Source organism: Columba livia, chromosome 6, assembly GCF_036013475.1.
Source record: "Columba livia isolate bColLiv1 breed racing homer chromosome 6, bColLiv1.pat.W.v2, whole genome shotgun sequence".
Taxonomy (NCBI): Eukaryota; Metazoa; Chordata; class Aves; order Columbiformes; family Columbidae; genus Columba; species Columba livia.
The window spans coordinates 27305078-27321313 of NC_088607.1; the positions used below are offsets into that span (position 1 = coordinate 27305078).

Sequence of the window (16236 nt, forward strand, 5' to 3'; positions counted from 1 at the left end):
GGCCTTATTGTATCTTCTGAAACATTAAAATTTACTTAATCAGTAAAGCACACAGAAATACCTCACTTGAGCAGCCTGACAAGTCTAGAAATTATACAGTGTTATAACACAAAACCACTATAGAGCAAAGAAGCTGATTTAAGTTCTGATCCTTGTCTGGCAACAAAAACCATATCTGTTCTGGTACAATAGTCGTTGATATTGTGCTTTGTTTGAAAACTGAAAAATGTAGCAGATTTTTAAGAAGGTTGCTGGCCAGTATTCACCATCCTTTCTCCAGGCAGACAAAATATTTGTAAGCAATAGAGGAAGAATAAAGGGAAATTCTAGCTTGTGGGAATCACTTGCAAGCAATTTTTAACCACTTCACTAATTTACATTACTCACATGTTACTTCTCATTTAAATTCTCAAATTTTGCTGAATTTGAAAATGAGAGAGAAAAATCTTCTGGTATGCAAATGAGATCTAAAGCAAGGAAAAAGATGAGAAAGTTGATATGTGGGAGAGGATGAGAAAGAAAAAGCCCTCCTGGGATCTATTTATGTTCTCATAACTCCAGCCATCATAAGTACTTGTTCCTCCTAAATACTTCTGAGGGCAGCATGAACATAAAAAACTTGGAAGACTGAGCTTTTACCAAATCAATTGCACAAAACAAAATAAAGCCCACAGTGAGATTTCTGTATGCTTTAGATTTCTGTAAAAAGGCGAAGTAGAAGAATTAGTTACAGGTAGTCACCTTGTGGCCCCTTCCTGGCTTTGTACAACCCATTCTGAGGCAACACTGCCAGATGACACTCAGGGAAAACACATGGAGCAAAGAAAATAATAGTGCATGGAAAAGCACTGCTACTAACAGCCTGGGCTGGGATGACATTCCTGCAGAGACAAAGAGCCCACTCCTGGCTGATGGGTAGTTGCTGAAGGAAAGCTGAGCGATAAAGTTCTGAACACACAGAAACTCAGGAAAGTTTGTGGCATTGAGAGGAATTCTTTCTTAAATCAAAGGCTCCTTTAAAAAATAATTTAAAGAAATATTCATGTAAAAGTAGAAAATATTTGCAATTCAAAATCAGGAATCATTGGACTCTTTAAACGCTGAAGGTATTAGAATCAGAAATGAGATCAAGTTCTCTGATTTGCCATGCAAGATGCATTTAAGTCTCAAAGCTCTACATACCTGCTCACTTAGCACATGTAAATGTTACCATTATGTTGTGTTTACCACATTTACCACTTTCTGCAAGTGGAAGAAGAGTATGAAAAATGGTAAGCATTAAAACTACTGTCAGTCTGATAACACTTAGGAAAATACCATATTTTATCAGATTTTTATCAGCTTGCCGCTTCTTCCTTCACTCAAGTATATATATGTACATTCAACCACCAAGATTTTATTTGAAATTCAGTGACAGAAGAAATACTTGTACTTGCAACTCAACAGGTTTTTAATCTTAACAAGAAAGACAAGTCAAGCAAAAAACTACCTAGAAGGGTAAACTATGCAATCCTTTAAAACAGCATACATACTTTACTAACTCCAAAATATGCATTACTGATTGGAATGTGGAATACTTTACAAAAATTTAAGTCCATAAGCACTATTTAAAAAATTAAATGCTAAAAGTATACAATATATTTAATTTAGCACCAGGTTCTGCTTCAGTGTAACACATTTTAATATACTGATGTTTCTTTAGGAATAAGATGCTTCTTTCCATCCTCAAATAAGTTTGATGTAAGAAAAACACAATATGCTCAAACCAGTTACATATGGTTTCACTTACAGTCTTACAGTATTGACGCGTAAATCGTTTTTGAAGCTTCTGAATTGTGAATACAGGGATGCTTAGGCAACAATTATTTATGTTTGCAAATGCAGACTGTATCCTTTGTGTAACCAGCCCCTCTTCTAAAAATATGGCCACATTTAAGTATGCATAGAACAGAGAGCAATGATGCACGTTCATTAAAAAAAGCCAACTGTGGTTACCCCACCATTTGCATGCTCCATCACAAATATACCACTTCTAGAGGAAAACGGGATTTAATTCAGTGCCCATGAAATTCCTGATATCTAGGCTGAGACTGTGACAATATACTGAATAAATAATATAATAAATCAATGTAAATTCTGGCGGAACAGAAATTTGCTTTTGCCTTGTACATTGTATGGTCATTTATTCTGGGGTGGCTTTGTGACCAAATTATACTCATTTATCCTTCATGTATTTGAGTACAGAAAATACAAAGAAATTAAAAGCAGGTCCTTGTCCACTCAGACTGGACTGAGTCAACCAGCTGCCAAAAGCTTTTTAATAATAATAGTAATAAATTACAGAGGATTGTAATAAGCTAAGATTTCATATCAAAAGGAATAAGTAAGACACCAACACTAAGCCCTAGTGCAGTTTTCCTAGGCCACTATTGCCGTAGCTGTAAATACCTATGAAACACACCCATTGGGTTTCCTAAATGAGGAAAAGGAACTAATTACTAGATACTAGGAAGCTACTGGCAAATTTCATCAAACCATGTGAGAAGCAGCAAAACAAACAAGAAGATTCTTAAATCATGAGTTAATTGCACTGGAGACTGCATGATGCAGAGTCTGACTATAAAAAGACAAACAAAAGCAATGCAGCCCTATCTATATCACCACATTTTCTGGGTACTCCTGCCTTTACCAGAGGATTTCCAAGAACCATACAAAAAAAAATCCAGGAGGGAAAAATGGCACGTTCAGTCATGAGCTAAATTATAAAAAGCCTGCTTTATTAATGGTTAAAACTCAGAGAAAAAACAGCAGTGCTTCTTTCTCAAGCTCATCCCTAGAAAAAACGTAAAAAAATAAGAGTCATTCTCAGGCATTCTTTCCTTCTTCACATTGCCATAAAGCCCATCAATATTTCTCGTATGAAAGCAGTATAATTTCTTCATTACAAAACCAACGTACATTTAAGAATATCTTCAACACATACTGAAGTTTTGCACAGTCTTGGTCAATTAAGATAAAAAATAATACTTCAAATTTGGACTTAGAAACTGAATTTACTGTCTTTATTAGAAGGTTGACATATTTTATTTGGGTGCAATAAAGCAACCAATAGCATAAATTACAGATGTATTGAATATTTATACTAATAAATACTTAAATTACTTTCCACAAAGCTTCACAATTACTACTGTGAAACAGAGAAGTACAATTTTGAGAAGAGTAAGGACTATTAGATATTCAAAACCTGCTTGTATATAAACTGTAAACCAAATCTCTCCATATACACCCATACTTACTATGTTTTGTGCAAATATCAAATTTCTGTGAACAAACACCTTAAACAGTGTGATACAAAATGCACAGCTGTGTGGGAAAGGTTTTGTAATTTTACTGGTTAATGACATATGTGCTACCTTGGTTGATCACATTTTTGAGCACTAGGAACATTCAGAGACTTCTTCAGTATTCTTCCTGGTATACTGCTCGTTTAAATGGCATTATTTTATGCGGGTATTGATTTGTCATTCAGTACGCTGGGAATGCATTATGAATACAACTTTGTTAATTTAGTGGTCTCACTGTAAGAGTGTTTGCCCAATGAATGGACACTGAAATGTCTAGGAGTTAATTGAGTTACGTGATAGTAAACAAAATATTACATTACAGCCTCTGACAAGCTGCTAATTTGCTAGAGTTGCTAATGTTTTCCACTGGCCTTTTTATATTGATACTGATTTGTATTGATGTACCTGTGCTATTTTGATTTGCTCTTTTTCTGAGTAACTGGAAGTTCAATTTGTATTCTTCATTGCATTCAACAAGACTCATTAAACCTCCAGGTCAACCTCCAGCTCCATAAGCAACAAGAGCTGACCTTTTGATTCTGGGCTCTCTTCTACATCAGCCATAGAAATGCAGCCCAGGGCTCATTCAGGTGGGCAGGGACCAGAATGGCACCCTCACCCTGGTGCAGTAAACTCCAGCTTCTCTTTTCCCATGCCGTGTTTCCTTGTGACATAGCTGGGGGCTGCTGTATGCTGCCAGTATAATTTCAGGAAGAACCTAGACTATTGCTATAAATTTCACCCACAATTTATAGCCAATTTGACACACTATCATGAATATGCTGAGCAGATATCAGCTGATAATGGCAATTATACAGCACAGTTGGCTCTGCAATCACCACTACAATTTGTGTGTAAAAGGTGTTAGAACTTTTCAGGAGGCTTTAACAATAACATTCCTGACTGTGAATTAGACAGATGAAAAGCAGTTGAGTGCATTCTCAATTTGTTTTTAAATCATGAAAACCCCTTTGGTTATTAACAAAAACACATCCCACACTCAAAAATAACCAATCGACCTTTGTCTTTTTTATAATTAAATTAATAGATCCAAAAAGTATGAAAAGTTTACCTGTAGACAAATACCGGCATGTGCCCATGATGGTCTTCAAAAGCACGGTTCCCTTACAGCTTACCTAGAGCACTATCATCTCATGGGTGTTGAAGAAGCTGTGAAGACATATTCTCTATAAATCTAAATGACAACTGTTGGAGTAAATCACAGTGTCCACAGACCTCACTCAACAGAAGGAGAAAGTAGTTTGCTTGTGGTATTTTCTGTAAGTGCTTAAGAAACTACACTTCTTTATTCAGCTCAAAGAATAATAAATCTATGGATAATATTGATAACTAATTTTTCTTCTCACACACTTGTCTACATTTGGGAAATTTAAGCTATCTTTGTTAATTACAGTGCTTTGTAGCTGTTCGCAACATTCTTGCATATTGATTTAGTGCACTGTTCCTCAGGGGAAAATGTTACCTTTAATCACTCAATAAAGCGAACCAGACACTGAAGCACTGTTGAAAGTCAAATGAGAATAACATTGGGATAGTAAAAACTCCATGCCTAATGAGCAGCAGTAAATAACCATATACAGCTCTTACAATGATCCAGTTCTGGACATCCTCTGGGGTTTGACCTATTTGTCACTTAAGCCACTAAAAACCAGTCATTAAATATCCTCATTTCCTACTCGCACTGTAAGTAAGGTCAGTGAGCTGCAACCAGGCTCAAACTCACGGCAGGATATTCTGAATTAGGTGTTTGAAGCCACTACTTAGTAAGCAGAAACAGCTTCAGTGGAGGGACCAACTTCATCTGAGGTTCTGAAAAAGTTACAAACAGAAGGAAACAGAATTTTGGACTTAATTTCTCATACAAAGTCTGGGATTAAGAGTCTTTCATTTATGCTACATTTAATTACTGGAACTATTGCTGTTTACATGATAGGAGGATCTGGACACAACAAGTGCACAGAATCATTTGTTGCTATCACCATCTCTCGAAGCTTCTGTCCCCACCCTGTAAACAGTAGCATGGTTAAGAGTAACAGGAGCAGGAACTCTGTCCCATGACTAATGAACTATTACTTTCTTGTATCTTGGATTGAAATATCTATAAATGTTTGCAGCTAACTTCAAGTACAAAAGATTCTTTTTATCAAGCATACTGGGATGAATTTACAACAGCCACATGCACTCATGAAAGATCCATGCTGTGTTTAATTGTAAGAAGCAGTGGTAACAGCGGTGGCAGATTGTTCCATGGAATTATATATAATTTACATCTGAGTCCTTCCTAGTATGGATTAAGAGCTATTGTGTATTATATTACAGACGCTAATCTTGGATAGATCTAGTCAGAGCTAATGCTAATCAGCATGCTATATTGCATGGCTCTTTTGGAGTTTTACCTCTTAAAAAGATTCACGAGTTGTGATCTGACAGTCCAATTCACTGAAAGGCCAGGAGAAGAAGGAAGAACTGACCTTTATGAAATTCAGGAAGGAAGAAATGGAGCTGTTATTCCTTTATCTTTTGCAGAAGAAAGGCAAATTTATGTTTTACACACTCTACCTCATTCTGCCTCCATGCCAGGGTCACACGGTGAAGTTGCACATCCAAGTTAGGTGCCTACCAAGTCACAGAAATCTCTTCCCTTTGCTTTTGTATCATCTCCTCCTACTGCTTATCTCCTCTGGTGAAAGCAGTTTTAGTGTCACAATCTGCTCCTAACTGGGTGAACTGGAGTTAGGGTAAACCAACAACATAATTCTGCACAGCCATATGCTTTATCACCCTGCATGACTACACACCATACCTGCTGATACCTTGTTTGAGAGAGCTGTGTTTGCTTGGTAGGAAAATAACATTATTTCAAAGGAGCTGTTGAACTAATAACTTGTAATCCTTTGCCTTGAGGCTGAATCAATAGGACTGTGGTTTCAATACTTCACATAGCAAGACAGAAGCATCAGCAAGAAGGCCATCTGCTGGGAAACCAGTAAAATTTTCTGATATTTGGTTTGCTAGTATTTTCTGGGCTTTAAACAGTAAATACTGCAGATAAAATAATAAATACAACTAAGTTTAGCATAAGCTGAAGAAAACACATGGAAGCCTGTTAAACAGAAAACATGTTATTGCAAGTGTGCAGGCAAAGGAACAAGAGCTGGAGACATGGCTGATAAAGAGCTAGATAAGGGCCAACAATAAGCAGGATACCAGCAATTCATTTGAGATTAACAAGGTTCTGCACAGGACACCTGCAGGATGCTAGAGGGGTGATCAGGAAACATCCAGATACAACATTTAAAGATAAGCAGTATGAGCTGAATGTCTTGTGCTGGTAGCATCTGACATCTAAGTGCACCTTGTGCATGGATAAACAAACTAACCAATTAACACATACAATTTACAGTGAAAGGAGAAAGCATCGTCCAGCATATAAGGATCAGACTACAATATCTGTAAAAGGGCACGATAGCTCAAATTCAGGCTACTAGACAGATGAACAAGGCCTCTGCATTTGCTTTGGTCACCATGAACAGCCAACATAATCCCTTCCAGTCTTAGCATAAACAACCTTTGCAGAAGTCAGGGCTTTTTACTTGAATCTAACTTTCCTTATTTTCTTTAAAATGGGTCAGTTTTGAGACTTTATATGTGATTTCTTCCAAATAACCATGCTCTTGTGTTCCTGCTTCAGCGGGCAGATTAGACTAGATGATTTTTCAAGGTCCCTTCCAATCCCTAACATTCTGTGATTCTTTTATCACTTGTTTTTTATAAACAATTCTTCATTTCCAAATACTAACAGCAGAGCTTTCCTTTCAGGAACACCTCTCCTTTTTGTTTCATGTAATGTGATAAAGAAAGCCTAACTGAAGGAGGTGAAGTAATAGAGGAAAAAAAAGGCACACACAGTCCAGTTCAATAAGGAGACAGAACACAGAACTGTAATGCAAAATTACAGATAAATACATTAAGCTACTGCAATGGCTTACTAAATGAAATCCTAATTGCACACTATGTCACGCTCTGATAGTAGCACATGAATAAGAAAATCTTAAAGTGCTTTAAATAAAGGGAGAAAGAAGTCTTCAGAATGTAAAGCAATTTGATTTTCAACAGCAAAACATTTTTTCATTAAGAGATTAGTAAATTCACCTGGAAGTAAACTCTATGGAAAAGCTGCTGCATATTCTTCATAACTGCAAATAATTGTCTGGCACAAACTTTAACTTGAAACTCCAGTCTTTGACTAGCAGTGAACTGTATGGGCACTGCACTTGATCTGTTTGTCTCCATCAAACTGTTAACACTTCATCAAACTTGTTTCCCCTTTGTGGTCACATGATCTTTATTACCTCCCTTTTTTCGTGTCTACAATACAGGTTCAGAAAAATTGCTGCCTTCTGTCTTTAGAAAATGCCTATTCTATAGAATATAGCTTCCAGTTAAAAATCGGTCAAGAAGGACAATGTATTGTAAAATAATAAGAAAGCTCATTTCACATTAGCAATTAGCCTATTAACATTAATTATTCAATTGCCTCATTCTATAATTTCCCTGCTGTTCTTTTGTGCTTTGTTTCTCCTTGCAGCATGTTACAGCTCACGTTACCTCACTTTGATGCTTTGCTCCCTTCCAAGGGGAGCGATGAGTCTAAAACATTTATTTTGTTTGCTAATAACCTGTCTGTGTAGACACTTTGGAACGGTAATGGCACTAGAAAAACAATTCCAAACCCTTCAAAAGAACCGACAGACCGAAACAATCATTGTGACCCAAGTGGAATGACTTAGTCAGTGAAGGATCATCTTTCTCAGGAAACACCAAAACATCTCGCATTTAAGGAAGAAGCTGAGAACTAAGAGGTGATGAAGTATTTAGGTTTTATCATGGGTCTGACTTGGCTTGAGACATCCATGATCAAGTACCAGAATCTACTATAGGATCTAAACACAACTCCAAGTTCTGAACTATCTGTGAAAAATACTATCAGGATGTCCAGTAGGTGTTTGACAGAAATATGTTCCAGAAATATAAAAAAAGTGTTCTGTCTCACAGCAAGTAAACAGATGACCATAGCTCTAATAACTATGTGTAAATCCACCCTTATAGAGAGTAGATATAAAACTGCAAGGACAAACAGGTTTGTGTATAGCGCCTCAATAAAACCTGCATGTGTAGGCTAAAGCATTACTGCTTTATAATTATTTCAAATTTAGTCAAATTACAGTATTATTACTAATTAAGGCCATGGTGCAAAAACAAAGTGAGCTTAGCATCGGTCCTTCAAATGCTAGGCAGATTTTCCAGCCTGGTTTGTCTCATTTGCTCTCTACAACTACCTGAGAGGAGGTTGTAGTATGGAAGGTGTTTGTCTCTTCTCCCAAGTAGCAAGCGATGCAGCAATAGGAAATGGTCTCAAGTTGCACCAGGGGAGGTTTAGATTGGATATGAGGAAAAATTTATTCACAGAAATGGTTGTGAAGCAGTGGAACAGGCTGCCCAGGGAAGCAGTTGAGTCCCCATGCCTGGAGGTGTTTAAAAGACAGACAGATGAAGTTCTTAGGAATATGGTTTAGTGTCAGTTAGGTTCATGGTTGAAATCTATGATCTTGAGGGTCTTGTCTAACCGAAACGATTCTATGATTCTATTCTATCATTCAGTGTTTAGCAATCCCTTTATATAAGAGAACAGAGGGCTCTTGTTCATCCTGCGTAACCACTGTGGTATGAATCTGATTCATCTCTGTATCTGAACTCAGCAGTGATGAAAAGCACAGGAGTAAGCAACCTTGGAAACTAATGTGCTCTGTCTGACCACAGAACAGGGACAATAGGGATGACAGCAGTGCATTGCCCCCACTCAGCCTAACAGTATGGCTCAGCCCCTTTTCTCATGCAGGGTTATTTGATGACAGTGTAATACGGTATCTAAACTTGTTCCATATCTATTCTGCTTGCCAAGATTCCCTGCAAAGGTAACACTTTCCTAACAGTGTTTTGCAAGAAATCCACACACATTAGGAATGATGATTAATAGTAAACAACTGCGATGTTACTTGTTTTACACAAAATCAACCAGGTGACAATAACTATCAGCCAGTGTCAGCCTGGGTGTTCACCTGCAGAAGTCACAAGCCACAAAGTCTACAGACATTCAAACCACTGATCCCAGCAGTGTCAGCCCTCTCTCTTTGAGAACAGGCTGGCAGAGTAGAAAACAGAGAAATCTACCTTTTTGATAAACAGAGAAATACATGGTCTTTTCTAAACCTATTGTCTCAAGGCCGTCTTTTTTTAATCTTTCCCAGAGAATTGTTCAAAATAAATTTTGATATTCTGTAACTCTTTTTTTAATCTCACATTTCCCTTTCTTCATTTACTTGTATAAATTAGAGACCTAGAGCTACCCTACAAATGTGTGAAAGCTAACAGGCACATTGTAATTGACAACTTTTATTTTAACTGTTTTTATCATTTGAGTTGGGAATTCTCTATTTCCATTCCAGATGTTTCCCAGTCACCGGATAATTTAGATATGAGGTTTTGCATGTAGCTATTTTTTGGATGCATCTTCCAAGGCCTGCGGAAGACAGCGAAAAAGCTTTCAATTAATTCAGGAGATTTTGAACAAGATCTTTTTCCCAACAAAGTACCTCATCAACAATTCTAAAAGGGAAAAAAATATCCCAGGCCCCTGGGCTCAGATCATTTAAGCAGAGAATCTATCTGTGCACTATCTGAAATAGAAGTAAAAGATAGATAATGATAAAGCAGTGAATTAGAAAATAGATCATTAATATCAAGAAGGCCGTACTATGGCTGGAATTACACCACTTGCTTTACATCTTCCTAACATGTATTTATCAAATGATTGAAAGGTTCTTCTTCAAGAACAGAAGAAAAAGTGTGCTTTTATGTTCAAAGCAGGAAACCGTATTGACTGTTAGATGTTTTTCAAACCAAACCACTAGCGTTTCTGTGTCCCTTAGAAAATATTACAATACAAGCTATATTTTATAAGATATCATTCTCGCAGTTCAGCTACACCAATATGCCTAGTGTTGCTGCTGCTGTTTGAGGACTCAAAATTAGCAGACTTTCAGAAATATTAAGTCTTGGATCCTTTACTGAGAGCATCTGATTCATTTTCCTCTCGAAAACATCTGCAACATGATTCTGTGCAACTGAAAATTGTCTTCCCTGGCTCCCCTGACCTCAGGGATTATTCCACTTCTGCTTCTCTTTCAGCATTTTTCAATCCATCCATCAACTTGCTCTGATCAGCTTCTTCCCATTTTGCCACTCCTTAGCCAGTAACTGCACTGCCACTCTGACTGCCCTTGATAACAATTCTCCACAAGAGGAACCACACAACCACAATCACATTTTAAAGGTACAATCTTTAGGGCAACGACCTCAAGTTTCCAGATCTGTGATATCAGCCTCTGAACTTTCCTTTCAATCTGAAGACAAGTAGAGACCGGATAGTGCTACAGCAGATGCTTGGCTAACACGCATCCAGCCACCTCAGTGACACCCAATGATAATTCCTCTTTTTGTCATACTGTATTATACACACTACACATCCAAGAGATCCTTTTTATATCATGGATAAATCGCAATCATAAAACATTGGTCTCAACTAAAACTGGGGAAACATTTAGAGATGAGCCTCCCTGCCCCCCAAACAGCAACACACTCCTGTGTTCTGAGTGGAAAATAACCAAAAGCAGAATAGAATGTGTGAGTGAAAAGTATAACATCTCAAGTTAAAAAAAATCAGAAATATCAAAAGAAACAGCTGACAAAACAGGGGGAATGGAAAACAAAATATTGAAACAGATTTCAAGCAGAAGGAAGAGAAAGGTTAAAGAGCAAATTAGAAAAAACTAATGGAAGTACTACCTGTTTCAGCCACCAGCATCCTTTTGTTAAATACTTATGGGAGGAAGAGGCCTCTGGTTTTCCTGCCACATGGAATTCTATTCCCAGTGTCTTATGTCTGCAGTAAACTGAAAACTACAATTTGCTAATGTCTGTGATAGAGTTCGGCAAAACTCTCCAACATACAGGAAAGGCTGGTAACTGTCTCTTTGCTTGGAATGAGAGGTTTGTAAAGAAAACTCACATTTAAAGCTAAACTTGACCAAAACAACGGGTGTGTCTCCCTTCCCAGCCCTTTTGCAAGAAAGACCTTCCGTCCTGAACACCAAATTATTTCCCAGCTTTCAAAGTGTACCAGCAACTGAAATCTTGGCAAAGAATGTTCTGAATTCAGATTTACAAAAAAGTTTCATCCATCTTGACTCATCATTGGGATGCCCTTTGTAAGTTAGATTCATCTGCCCATATTTATCAATTTGCAGGTAAGAAATCAGAATACAATTTTTAACTTCCTGGTTATCGAAATGATCAGAATTTACCTTTAAGTAAATTTAGACCAATTTCTTAATTTTCAGAGTCAAAAAAATGAAGTCATAAACCTTTTCTCTCAAATCTAAGGCAACTATTAACTATTCAAATAAAACAGCTCTTTCTTTGTACAAAATATATAGACACCAATTACCTTATATCACAAGATAGTCTCAAGTGACACCTTAATCGCTTACTCTGATTCTCCTTAATTTTAGAAGTTTGAGAACTTAGCACTGTAGCACCTAAGTGAGCATAAGCCACTTTAAACGTTCATTGCTTCCCAATCCAAATGAAGACCATCTAATTTCATGATCTCTAAAAGGACTAAAGATGGTTTTAAGTTATAAATAACATTTTAAAATACATTATTTTAAAATAACATTTTTTCTTTACAAACTTTAAAAAAATCACCCTATATCGAAGGGGTAAATGATCTAGTTTTTGGCAGGGATCTATTATTCAAACATATCAAAAAAGAATTTACATCCAAAATTCAGCTGCACATTACAGTTTGTATGTTTAATGTTTGTTTGTTTTTTAATCAAGAAAAGAGTAAAGCCTACTCAAAATGAGCTCAAAACCTCTGTTAGTGGAGTTCAGATCACTGAGAGACAAATAGAGATGGATGCAGTTGAAGCCGATATTTGTTGAAGAAGTAACTTTTTTTGAATAAGAAAGGAAATGCTCAAATTTGAAGATGACTTCTTTACCACAGATTTTACCATTGACAAAGCAGGTAAGCAAAGGTCTATTGGCTTCAGCAAAAACAGGTAATTCTGTAACAAACAAATACCTACCTTTTCAGTACTGCTGTAATACATCTCTTAGTGCATTGCATTCAAAAAGCCTTTAACATGAGGCAGAATATTATACTCCCATTTTAAGGTCCAAACTGGGACATAAGAAAATACAGAAGTTGTAAAGGATGTGAAGGTCCTGATTATATGTGTTTTGAGAGATGTTTGTGGCTTTAAGAACCTGTCATCGTAACACTAGCCAACATTAAACACTAGGCAGCAGTTCTTTCCACAGAAACATCCACTTATCCAAACGATGATTATATTATTGTCCCATTGGTCCAAGTGGCTAGCCGCAATTCTGGGCTTTGCAGAATGGCTTTTATTTGTATTGCCAATTTCTCATACAAGTCAGAGATATTCTGCTGTATTTTTGTTCATACATAAAACACATATAGAATGTCCTAGTTCCCTGAATACAATACAAAACAACAACACACAAAAGATCCTACAGAGACCTGTACAATAGAAGTCACAATCTTTATTTTAATAAGAAGTAAATAAAAAATAAAAACCAGAATTTTGGTTGGATCGAAAGTTTTGGGGTTGCCTTCCTCTCCTCACTTCTCCTGGCCAAACTGGGGGCCAATTCAATAAAGAGGTGTTTGGGGTTTTTTTCTGGAAAAAAATAAGTTAAAGTACTGACATACTTTCTAATATTTTGCTCCGGGTTTTTTTATTGTTTTTTCCTCAATGCTTGTTTACATTACAAAATGTAACATAGACACTACATAAGACTACAAAACATTGAGGACTGCATCTATAAGGACCTGATGTTTGGCTGCCACCACTCCAGAGGAGTTACAAGGCCTCTGAGTTGTTCACTAAGGATTACGATGAATCTGACGAGCGCTGCAGAAGCTGAACCAGCTAACCCAGCAAATAGGTACCAAAGCAGCATTTGCGTGGATCTCAGGAAAGAAAACCACTGAGTTTTGTGCTGGGAATCTATCTTAATTATCTTTGTCAGGCTCCCTGGGAGGAGGACAAATGAGGTACTTTGCTCACTTTTATAAATGTCACTGGATAGTCACAGTTTCTTAAGATATGAACAGCATTAGCTGAGAAACTAAAGAAAGGTCATGAATTCTTCAATTCCTGCAGTGATTAACAGACTAATCTGAAAGCCACTGAGGTCAGTAGAAAGATTGCACAGGCATTAGCTCAAGCACAGATGACTTCTTGAGGCTTGAATTATGTTCATAACTACACATGCCAATTTATATGGATGTGAACTTCCCACAAGTGGGGAAAACACTTACCATTGAACCACACAGAAAGATCATGGTTGAAAATACTTTTGAAAAATGTCCAGAGATGAAATTTTAATCAGTTTGTCTCTCAGAAAGAAACCACACCAAATGTATTATGTAAGAAAACAAAAAGCCCTGCCTGCATCATTATTCATAAGAAATGGAAGTCTGGAGCATTTACAAGCTATTCATGACTGACTTCATTGTCTTTGACTAGTGAAGCCAATGAAATAGCAGTTTGCTGATGTCTTTCAACACATAAGGATTTGTGTATCATAAAAATAAATCTGAAATATATGAAACACTAAACTTGTTCAGAAATCTTCCTTGCCTGGTTCAGTTTAGAATGCCCACATGTCTTCATCTTGTGCTTAGAGAATCAGGAAAATAGGATCAGCATCAGCTTAGTGCTTTGAACAAAGAAATATCAGACTTGCCCAAAGCAGCAATGAAAAAATACTGAAATTTAATTTTAAAGTATTTCCAGTCCCTTAATTATGTCAGCTATTAAGCCAAAATTCTTTTTTTCATGTTTAACAAATATAAAGATCATTGCTAATACCTATGAAAATACGATGTCTTACCTGTGAATTTGATATCAAAGATTTAGCTGCATAGCAAATGCTATACAGAGTAAAAGCCTCAGAGACGCAGGAACTCCAGCAGATGTGAAGGCAAACTATGGATCAAACAGCAATTGTTTTTTCCGTTTCATGAAAACTGCCTAAAATCATACACTCCCGAGTCTTTTTAGAAAAAACAAGATCTTTCTATAATTTTTGTTTGCAAAAGAAAGCAAGAAAAAATGCTACCCCAGTTTAGAAAGTACAACAAGGACTAAACAGATATGAGTTCAAATCCTTCTTGCAAATCATCTGAGGTAAAAACCTGAATGTCAGTCACCCACTTGCTATATCACTATGGTATTTGGCAATTTACTTCGGATTTCCCCCCACTCTGCCTTGGTCCCATTTTGGCCAAAATATTCCTGAAAAAAAACACTCTGGTGTTATGAATCATGAATTAGTCTACCTAATCAGGAAAAAATAAAACAGATAAATCATATGTTAATAATAGGAATGATGCAAAAATCTTGTTTTAACAGACAGTAGGCTTCACAATGTCATAAGACGTTCCTATTCGTAATGAAAGCTGGCAAGATTTATTTCCTGAGTGTGTGCTTACAGTTTTATTATATAAGAAATGAAGGATCAGTGTATTACCATGAAACCACGGAGCAATCCTGTTGGTGTTCCTCTCAAAACCAGCACGTCGAGGAATCTGCTCTTCTCTGAACCAGCGAATGATGACATCTCGGGAAAAGGGTCTAGAAGGACGCTCCCAGATGCCACTGCAAAGAAAGGCAACTAATTACAGAGAAGAGTCATACAGAGAATTAGCAGTGTATGAAAGCAAAGGACAATATAAATATTCATCGATTTTCCTATATGTACAAAATATACAGCTGCAAAACAGTGTAAGTGCTGTTCAGTATAGCTCACTGAACAATTTTAACCTTTTTCAAATTTGTAAAAAATATTTTGAGTTTTTATGGAAACCAGAGTATTTTGATTTTACATTTGCAAGGGAACCTGAAACATTTTCTTAAAGATCGAACTTAAATTGAAAAACAGTTTACCTCAAAAGATGCAATGGACATTTCAGTCAGCTTTTCTCTTCCATCTCATTTTTATTCTAATGTACATATTGAACAAGCAAAGTTTTGTGTGTGTTTTTTTGTTGTTGTTTTTTTGGGGTGGTTTTTTGTTTGTTTTTGCTTAGAGTACACACTTTTTCACTGGCAGGAAATTCTAAATCGGGATCAACCCTACTAGGTTGTGTATCCAAACCAATGAGCATGATAGAGGGAATGTTTTGTTTAAACTCTTATGTTCCCTTTGCATTCTCTACTTGACAACCTTCCCTACTGTTTCTACTACTTTCTACGCATTTTACATTATTTCAGTTAGTAGGAGGCAAATCAGGTAGAATATGTGGAAAATCCATCCAACTATCCCAAATAAGGACTAAGGTATATTATTTCAAATGAAAGTATGGCTGCATTCCAATTAAGCATACAGTCTCATTTATCCTGAGAACAGTAGTAAAAAGGGGGTTTTACAATAGATGCATGTATATTTTGAAATCCCATGGATTTCTGGGCACCAAACTGTTAGCACAAATTCCCAGATCTTCATTACTGCTCTTCTTCAGATCAACAGGATGAAGGCTAGTGTAGGTATGCCTACTTGTACTATAATTTCACTTCATTTGATGAGACACACACTTCACAGTGCCCAGTAGAGTAGCTGGATATATACTTTCCTACTGTACCTGCCATGGAGCTGCCACTTAATGTCGTGTATTTCTAGACATTATAATGGAGGACTATTACTAAAACTAAAA

General features: G+C 36.7%; 1 protein-coding gene across 8 annotated transcripts in view; it reads right to left on the reverse strand.

Moving 5' to 3' along the window:
• SH2D4B (SH2 domain containing 4B) overlaps positions 1–16236 on the reverse strand; it is a 126239-nt gene that overhangs the window by 21444 nt on the left and 88559 nt on the right. For all 8 annotated transcript variants that reach the window (XM_065067668.1, XM_065067665.1, XM_065067664.1 and 5 more), the window contains one exon: positions 15054–15181. In XM_065067668.1, coding sequence (XP_064923740.1) covers positions 15054–15181 — 128 coding nt within the window. The remainder of the gene's footprint in view (positions 1–15053; positions 15182–16236) is intronic.